We start from the raw sequence: 9,889 nt of genomic DNA on the forward strand, positions 1-9,889 counted from the left end.
CAGTGTACGTGCCCTTTGTAGACATGAACACCTGCCCTGAAAATGTCAATACGCAACCCTGGCAATTCTCCTGAAGTGTCCTACTATGCTATAGAAGTGACCTAGAAGTGTTTAACTCGTTCCATGGAACTTTCCTGCCTCACCTGAGAGTATAGCAGGTGAGAGACCGCCCTTTCTGGGAAAAAAACAACATTTTGTCTCCTCCCTCAAAGCTTAAAATAGGAGCACACACACTCTTCTCACTCACACACAACATTTTGTCATAGGATAGTTGGTCACTGGGCTGAAAATCTTCCAGAACCTGTAAGTAAAATATTCTCTCTCATTGATAATGATAAAAGTGAAAAGGTTTGTCTATATCTGATAACTATGGATGTTATAAATGTGTGTGATATTTTTCAAGATATTTTTTTCTTCATGTCTAATCAGAAAAACCTGACAACCTGTTGATTTAAGATACGTTATCACATTAGATATGTTTACATAGTGCCAGTGATGAAGTCACTGAGTCTAATTTAATTTAACATCTTAATGTCTTTTGCAGGTTCCTGACCTACGCTCCTAAGCACAGATCTAGGATCAGCTCATCCTCATCAAATCCAAACCAGGACCGTATTAAACCACAAGGGGAACACTGACCTCAGACCAGCGTTTAAACCCCACGTCTTCCTGCCAAGACACTGACACTCCGTCCAGAATTCCTCTGCGCTCCAGCTGTCCATCCATCCATCCATCCATTCACCCATCCATCCACACCACACCACATCCATCCATCCATCCACACCCCAGCCAGCCAGCTATGGGTCTGATGAGCGAGGACATGGAGTGCTGTGTCTGCCTCCAGCCCTACTCTCGCAGGGAGAAGATCCCTCGGATGCTCCACTGTAAGCACACATTCTGTGGGCTGTGCTTGCAGGCGATGTCCAGGCTCCAAAGCGGCCTACTGACAGTCTGCTGCCCCCTGTGCCGTTGGATCACCTGCACCGAGCCCAGCCTCACCCTGCCGGGGTCGCTGTGGGTTAACACTGAGATCTGGGACCAGATACTAGACAGACAACAGGAAGAGGAGGAAGAGTGGAAGGGAGCTAACAGACAGACACGGACCACTACACAGTACACATGGTGAGTACCCCAGGCAAAGGTGGATGGATTGATAGACTGATTTAGAAACCTGGAGATACATTCCTCTGTTCTCTGATCTTCCTAACATTTAGTTCTGTATCTTTTGGTCTCTCTCTCTCTCTCTCTCTCTCTCTCTCTCTCTCTCTCTCTCTCTCTCTCTCTCTCTCTCTCTCTCTCTCTCTCTCTCTCTCTCTCTCTCTTCTGTTTATTTCCCCTTCTCTCCTGTCCTCTAGTTCTCCATCAAGGCATTGTGGCCTGAGGCTCAAACTACAGAATTTCCTGAGGAGGATGAAGCACAATGTACTGTAAACCGAGAAGACGAAGAGCAGAGAAAGAAGCCTGGATTTTCCCATTTCAGAGCAGGAGATACTCATTGAGTAATGAAGCTAATTCATAAAACAGGACCGACCGGTGATTTTACATAATGAAGCAAGATTGAACCAATTGTTAATATGCTTTGTGTTTGATTGACTTTGGGTATGTGTAATGTTCTCAGTCAACAAACCTGTTAAAATAAGGGTTAAATTATAATATTAATAATAAAGGATGGATAGGTGGAGGAAATAAAAAATAAGATATTAAATGGATTGAGGAAGAAAGAAAGATAAAGGAAGTTATGAATAGATGGACAGACATAGATAGATAGATAGATAGATAGATAGATAGATAGATAGATAGATATTTACATATTTATGCTTATTTATTTTCCCTTGTGTACTTTAACCATTTGTACATTGTTACAACACTGTACACTGTACACATATGTATAATATGACATTTGTAATGTCTTTATTGTTTTGAAACTTCTGTATGTGTAATGTTTACTGTTAATTTTTATTGTTTATTTCACTTTTGTATATTATCTACCTCACTTGCTTTGGCAATGTTAACACATGTTTCCCATGCCAATAAAGCCCCTTGAATTGAATTGAATTGAATAGACAGACAGATAATAGATAATAGATGTTTAATGATTTGATAAAAGGTGTATTACTGCGTGAAGGGAAGTGGAGGTTTAGTATTTATTATGACATCATTTTAGAACAGCTTTAATATTGCAGATTGTTTATTTTATCAATGTAATTGTCTGCATCATTTCCAGTCCCCCAAATCAGGGATGTTGGATTTGTTTATCCTCATTGGACATGTTTAATTCATCTGTTCTGTTTGAAGAGCAGGTTTTTGTATCCTGGAATTATATTTATTGGTTAATAAATACATCCAATTTAAAATAACCCTGTCTTAGAGTTGTGAAATAGCTTATTATTATCATTACATTAGGAAAGTAACTGTCTGATATCCAACTATTTATGGACCCCAGATAGAGTTGGGGGTGTTAATACACTACACATTCTACACTACTATTTCCTAAAACACAAAGCAAACCCTAAACATTCCACTGTCCTTGGTTTTGATGTGTGCAGTACATGACTGAAATCACTCTCTGTCTAATCATGTCTCAGAGAACCCTGTATGCATTCTTGCATATGAGATTCCATAAAAACACATCACTTTGTTAAAGCTATGACCGGAATTGAATTCTTCGTTGCAGGTTAGGAGAATTTATGCAGCATGTTAGGGGAATTAACGTTGCAGGTAAGGAGAATGAGGTTAAAGGTTAGGAAAAGGCTTAGGGTCACTTCTGGTCGTAGCTGTACCGAAGTGGTGTGTTTATAGGAAGTCCTTCTCTGATTGGTGGAACTCATGTCTGTTTTGGTTGTGTACGTTTCATTACATGATGTGAGTTATTGAATTGGTCACTAGGCTGTCTTGAAACCATGAAGAAGCTCTTCAAATAGACAGACAGATTGTGTCTGAAATGGCCCCTATTCCTTATATAGTATACTACTTTAGACCAGAGACCAGCTAGTGCAGTACGTAGTATATGTAATCAATCCTATGTGTAGCTGGTGTAGAGGAGTCAGGTGCAGGACATCAGATATGAGTAATAAACGTAATTGACTCAAAATAGACAAATACAACACAATAATGCGACCCCACAATAACGGACAGTCTTACATACAAACAAACATGGGGGAACAGAGAGTTAAACCTCTCTAGGCTAGGGGGCGGTATTTTCACGTCCGGATGAAATGCTTGCCCAAAGTTAACTACCTGCTACTCAGGCCCAGAGGCTAGGATATGCATATTATTTGTAGATTAGGATAGAAAACAGTCTGAAGTTTCTAAAACTGTTTGAATGATGTCTGTGAGTATAACAGAACTTATTTGGCAGAAGAAACCCCGAGGGCAAACCATCCAGGAAAATCTTTTTTTGAGGTCACTCTCTATTCAATGGGTTTTCTATGTGGATCTAGATTTCTAAGGCTCTTGCTTGCAGTTCCTATCACTTCCACTGGATGTCAACAGTCTTTTGAAATTGGTTGATGTTTTTCCTTTGTGTAATGAAGAAGTAGGGCTGTTCAGAATGAGGGTTGAGTGTATAACCATGGAATTTATCGAACAAAAGGACTATTTGTGATGTTTATGGGACATATTGGCGTGCCAACAAAAGAAGATCTTCAAAGGTAAGGCATGAATTATATCTTTATTTCTGAGTTTTGTGTCACGCCTGGCGGGATGAAATATGATTGTCTGTGTTTGTTTGATGGGGTGCTATCCTCAGATAATAGTATGGTTTGCTTTCGCCGTAAAGCCTTTTTGAAATCGGACACAGTGGCTGGATTAACAAGAAGTTTATCTTTAATCGTATGTATAACACTTGTATCTTTCATCAATGTTTATGATGAGTATTTCTGTAATTTGATTTGGCTCTCTACAAATTCACTGGATGTTATTTGAGACAATGCATTACTGAGCATAACGCGGCAATTTAAACTGAGTTTTTTGGACATAAAGAGGGATCGTTTCTCTAAGTCCTGTCGTCTCCTCCCTCTGCCCGGTCTCCCTACGGCCCTACAAACTGCGGAGGCCCTATTTACGTCTTCCAGCACTACGAGGTTCCTGAGGATATAGTGTCTGAACGAGGTCCGCAGTTCACTTCGAGAGTCTGGAGGGTGTTCATGGAACGTTTGAGGGTCTCGATCAGCCTCACCTCAGGTTTTCACCCGAGAATAATGGGTAGAGAGTGAGTGAACCAGGATGTGGGCAGGTTTCTGCGGTCCTATTGCCAGGACCGGCCGGGGGAGTGGGCAGTGTTCTTGCCCCGGGCAGAGATGGCGCAGGACTTGCTCCGCCACTCCTCCACTAACCTCTCCCCCTTTCAGTGTGTATTGGGGTACATGCCGGTTCTGGCACTGTGGTATCAGAATCAGACCGAGGCTCCTGCAGTGGACGATTGGTTCAGATGAGGAGACAACAGTCAGTATAGGCCCTAATGAGGAGACAACAGTCTATATAGACCCTAATGAGGAGACAACAGTCGATGTAGGCCATAATGAGGAGACATCAGACTATAGAGGCCCTAATGAGGAGATATCAGTCTATAGAGCCCCTAATGATGAGACATCAGTCTATAGAGGCCCTAATGAGGAGACATCAGTCTATAGAGGCCCTAAGTTGGTGGTTGAAGATATCCCTCTAGTGGTGTGGGGGCTGTGCTTTGGCAAAGTGGGTGGGGTTATATCCTTCCTGTTTGGCCCTGTCCGGGGGTGTCCTCGGATGGGGCCACAGTGTCTCCTGACCCCTCCTGTCTCATCCTCCAGTATTTATGCTGCAGTAGTTTATGTGTCGGGGGGCTAGGGTCAGTTTGTTATATCTGGAGTACTTCTCCTGTCCTATTCGGTGTCCTGTGTGAATTTAAGTGTGTTCTCTCTAATTCTCTCTTTCTTTCTCTCTCTCGGAGGACCTGAGCCCTAGGACCATGCCTCAGGACTACCTGACATGATGACTCCTTGCTGTCCCCAGTCCACCTGGGGACCATGCTGGTCATTTATGAACATTTGAACATCTTGGCCATGTTCTGTTATAATCTCCACCCAGCACAGCCAGAAGAGGACTGGCCACCCCACATAGCCTGGTTCCTTTCTAGGTTTCTTCCTAGGTTTTGGCCTTTCTAGGGAGTTTTTCCTAGCCACCGTGCTTCTACACCTGCATTGCTGGCTGTTTGGGGTTTTAGGCTGGGTTTCTGTACAGCACTTTGAGATATCAGCTGATGTACGAAGGGCTATATAAATAAATTTGATTTGATTTGATTTTGATTTAATGAGGAGACAACAGTCTATAGAGGCCCTAATGAGGAGACAACAGTCTATAGAGGCCCTAATGAGAAGACAACAGTCTATAGAGGCCCTAATGATTAGACATCACAGTGCATTCAGAAAGTTTTCAGACCCACTGACTTTTTCCACATTTTGTTACATTACAGCCTTGTTATGAAATTGAATAAATATAATATGCTCAGCCATCTACACACAATACTCCATAATGACAAAGCAAAATCAGAATTTATGACATTTTTTGCAAATGTATTAAAAATAAAAACTGGAAATATCACAATATCATAAGTATTCAGAGCATTTGATCACTACTTTGTTGTTGTATCTTTGGCAGCGATTACAGCCTTGAGTCTTGTTGGCTATGACTCTACAAGCTTGGCATACCTATGTTTGGGGAGTTTCTCCCATTCTTCTCTGCAGATCCTCTCAAGTTCTGTCAGGTTGATGAGCAATGTTGCTGCACAGCTTTTTTCTCTCCAGAGATGTTCGATCGTGTTCATTCCAGGCTCTGGTTGGGCCACTTAAGGACATTCAGAGACTTGTCCCAAAGTCACTCCTGTGTTGTCTTGGCTGTGTGCTTAGGGTCCTTGTCCTGTTAGAAGGTGAACATTTACCCCAGTCTGAGGTCCTGAGCGCTCTGGACCAGGTTTTCATCAACGATCTCTCTGTACTTTGCTCTGTTCATCTTTCCCTTGATCCTGACTTGTCTCCCAGTCCCTACCGCTGAAAAACATCCTAACAACATGATGCTGCCACCACCATGCTTCACTGTAGGGATGGTGCCAGGTTTCCTCCAGACGTGACGCTTGGTATTCAAGCCAAAGTGTTCTATCTTGGTTTCATCAGACCAGATCATCTTGTTTCTCATGGTCTGAGAGTCCGTTAGATGCCTTTTGGCAAACTCCAAGAGGGCTGTCATGTGTTTTTTTTACTGAGGAGTGGCTTCCGTCTGGCCACTCTACCATAAAGTCCTGATTTGGTGGATTGCTGCAGCAGGTTGTCCTTCACGAAGGTTCTCCCATATCCACAGAGGAACTCTGGAGCTCTGTCAGAGTGACCATTGTGTTCTTGGTCACCTCCTTGACCAAGGTGCTTCTCCCCCTACTGCTCAGTTTGGCCTGACGGCCAGCTCTATGAAGAGTCTTGGTGGTTCCAGACTTCTTCCATTTAAGAATGATGGAGTTCACTGTGTTTTTGGGGACCTTTATAAGGCAGATATGTCTTGGTAACCTTACCCAGATCTGTGCCTCGACACAATCCTGTCTCAGAGCTCTACAGACAATTCCTTCCACCTCATGGCTTGGTTTTTGCTCTGACATGCACTGTCAACTGTGGGACCTTTATCTCAAGGATGATCCATATATAGGGTTCCATTTGGGACAAACAGGGCTGACGGTAGAGCTGGTTACCGTCCCTGGCTAACAGAATTACTCATCATTTACTGTCATTTAGCTCACGTTGTTTTAGTGTGCAGCTTACTCTTGACTTCAGAAAGCAGAGAAATAACCATTAGAAACTAGCAGATGACTTTGACAAAGCTCTTTCAGTCTCTTGTTCTGTGCCTTTAATGATAGGAATTCATTTGTGAGATACACCCAGATTTCCTGCTTAATTATGTCACGTGAAATTGTATGTTTAGTTCATGGAATATATTAACCTGCTTCGCAGGCAATTTTAAAGAACAAATGTTTGATGGTTCTTTATACTTAGTGTTTGTTTGTGTGTGTCTTTTGTGCGTGCGTGGCACTTAGCTGGCATGGTGAATAGACAATCTTGTTTCACCTGGAATTTCCAGTTGAACAAAAAGTAGAGCCGTCATAAATTGTCAATTCAAAAACACTCCGGTTTCAACAGGGAGACTGTTTTCTAATTGACTGGTTAGGGGGGTTGTTTACAAGGTTTCCACTGAATTTGTGACTGTTAATGATGATGCACGGACACAGAGAGGGTTCTTCAATTCCACCGAAAGGGTTCTAGAAGTCCTACCCCCCCCATCCAGTGAAAATACAATGAAGATTGATTTATTTTAAACTGAATGTACACTGAGGACATCACACGTTACGAACACCTTCCTAGTATTAAGTTGCACCACCTTGAGAACAGCCTCAATTCATCAGGGCATGGATTCTACAAGGTGTGGAAATCGTTCCACAGGGATGCTTGGCCACGTTCACTCCAATGCTTCCCACAGTTGTGTCCAGTTTTCTTACCAGGACGTGTATTCCCAGCATGCGCTGACCAACTGGTAAGTGTCTTCACTGACATTTCCAACCTGTCCCTGACGGAGTCTGTACAACCAACATGTTTCAAACAGACCACCATAGTCCCTGTGCCCAAGAACACGAAGGTAACCTTCCTAAATGACCTCCGACCCGTAGCACTCACGTCTGTAGCCACATCGACGGGGCTGTAGTAGAGCGTGTCGAGAGTTTTAAGTTGAAGAGTTACAGTCGTGAAGAGGGCACAACAAAACCTCTTCCCCCTTAAGAGACTGAAAAGATTTGGCATGGGTCCCCAGATCCTCAAAAAGTTCTACAGCTGCACCATCGAGAGCATCTTGACTGGTTGCATCACCGCCTGGTATGGCAACTGCTCGGCATCCGAGGCACTACAGAGGATAGTGTGTACGGTCCAGAACATCACTGGGGCCAAGCTTCCTGCCATCCAGGACCTATATAATAGGCGGTGTCAGAGGAAAGCCCATAAAATTGACAGAGACTACAGTCACCCAAGTCAAAGACTGTTTCCTCTGCTACCCCACGGCAAGCGGTACCGGAGCTCCAAGTCTGGGACCAAAAGGCTCCTTAACAGCTTCTACCCCCAAGCCATAAGACTGCTGAACAATTAATCAAATGGCCACCGGACTATTTACATTGTCAACCCCCCTCTGAACATCTATGTGCTGAAGGTGGTGCCAGGACAACAACCTCTCCCTCAACGTGATCAAGACAAAGGAGATGATTGTGGTCTAAAGGAAAAGGAGGACCGAGCACGCCCCCATTCTCATCGACGGGGCTTTAATGGAGCAGGTTGAGAGCTTCAAGTTCCTTGGTGTCCACATCACCAGCAAACTATCATGGTCCAAACACACCAAGACACAAGACTCCTGAACTTCTAATCAAATGGCTACCCAGACTATTTGCATTGCCCCCCCCCATCCCCCCACCTCTTTTACGCTGCTGCTACTCTCTGTTTATTATCTATGCATAGTCACTTTAACTTTACCTACATCTACATATGACCTCAATTACCTCGACTAACCGGTGCCTCCGCACATTGACTCTGTACCGGTACCTCCCGTTACATACCCTAGCTATTGTTATTTTACTGCTGCTCTTTAATTGTTTGTAACTTTTCATTTTATTTATTTTACCTATCTATTTTATACTTAACACTTATTTTTCCTAAAAATAAGCATTGTTGGTTAAGTGATTGTAAGTAAGCATTTAACTGTGAGGTCCACACCTGTTGTCTTCTGCATTTCACTGTGAGGTCTGCTACACCTGTTGTATTCAGCATTTCACTGTGAGGTCCACACCTGTTGTATTCAGTATTTCACTGTGAGGTCTACTACACCTGTTGTATTCAGCATTTCACTGTGAGGTCTACTACACCTGTTGTATTCAGCATTTCACTGTAAGGTCTACTACACCTGTTGTATTCAGCATTTCACTGTGAGGTCTACTACACCTGTTGTATTCAGCATTTCACTGTCAGGTCCACACCTGTTGTATTCAGCATTTCACTGTGAGGTCCACACCTGTTGTATTCAGCATTTCACTGTTAGGTCCACACCTGTTGTATTCAGCATTTCACTGTGAGGTCCACACCTGTTGTATTCAGCATTTCACTGTGAGGTCCACACCTGTTGTATTCAGCATTTCACTGTGAGGTCCACCTACACCTGTTGTATTCAGCATTTCACTGTGAGGTCCACACCTGTTGTATTCTGCTCATGTGACAAATACAATTTGATTGGATGTCCTTTGGCTGGTGATGGACCATTCTTGACAAACACAGGAAACTGTTGAGCGTGAAAAACATTTCACCCTCTTTGTAGACATGAACACCTGCCCTGAAAATGTCAATACGCAACCCTGGCAATTCTCCTGAAGTGTCCTACTATGCTATAGAAGTGACCTAGAAGTGTTTAACTCGTTCCATGGAACTTTCCTGCCTCACCTGAGAGTAGAGCAGGTGAGAGACCGCCCTTTTTGGGAAAATAACACAATTTCTTCTCCTCCCCCAAAGCTTAAAATAGGAGCACACACACTCTTCTCTCTCACACACAAAGTTTTGTCGTAGGATAGTTGGTCACTGGGCTGAAAATCTTCCGGAACCTGTAAGTAAAATATTGTCTATCATTGATAATGATAAAAGTGAAAAGGTTTGTCTGTATCTGATAACTATGGATGTTATAAATGTGTGTGATATTTTTCAAGATATTTTTTTCTTCATGTCTAATCAGAAAAACCTGACAGCCTGTTGATTTAAGATACGGTATCACATTAGATATGTTTACATAGTGCCTGTGATGAAGTCACTGAGTCTAATTTAATTTAACATCTTAATGTCTTTTGCAGGTTCCT

At 42.9% G+C, this 9,889-nt stretch overlaps 1 protein-coding gene across 1 annotated transcript; it reads left to right on the forward strand.

The window, feature by feature from the left end:
* Positions 1-255: 255 nt before the first annotated feature.
* LOC149976505 (E3 ubiquitin-protein ligase RNF186-like) lies at positions 256-2,354 on the forward strand. The gene is made up of 3 exons (XM_090204321.1): positions 256-303; positions 545-1,122; positions 1,356-2,354. The coding sequence occupies exons 2-3, from the start codon at positions 800-802 to the stop codon at positions 1,429-1,431; spliced, it is 399 nt and encodes a 132-aa protein (XP_090060447.1). The 5' UTR covers positions 256-303; positions 545-799; the 3' UTR covers positions 1,432-2,354.
* The last annotated feature ends 7,535 nt before the right edge of the window (positions 2,355-9,889 follow it).

The sequence above is a fragment of the Oncorhynchus mykiss genome, chromosome 17, assembly GCF_057628025.1.
Source record: "Oncorhynchus mykiss isolate SJ-2025 chromosome 17, ASM5762802v1, whole genome shotgun sequence".
In the NCBI taxonomy this organism is placed as follows: Eukaryota; Metazoa; Chordata; class Actinopteri; order Salmoniformes; family Salmonidae; genus Oncorhynchus; species Oncorhynchus mykiss.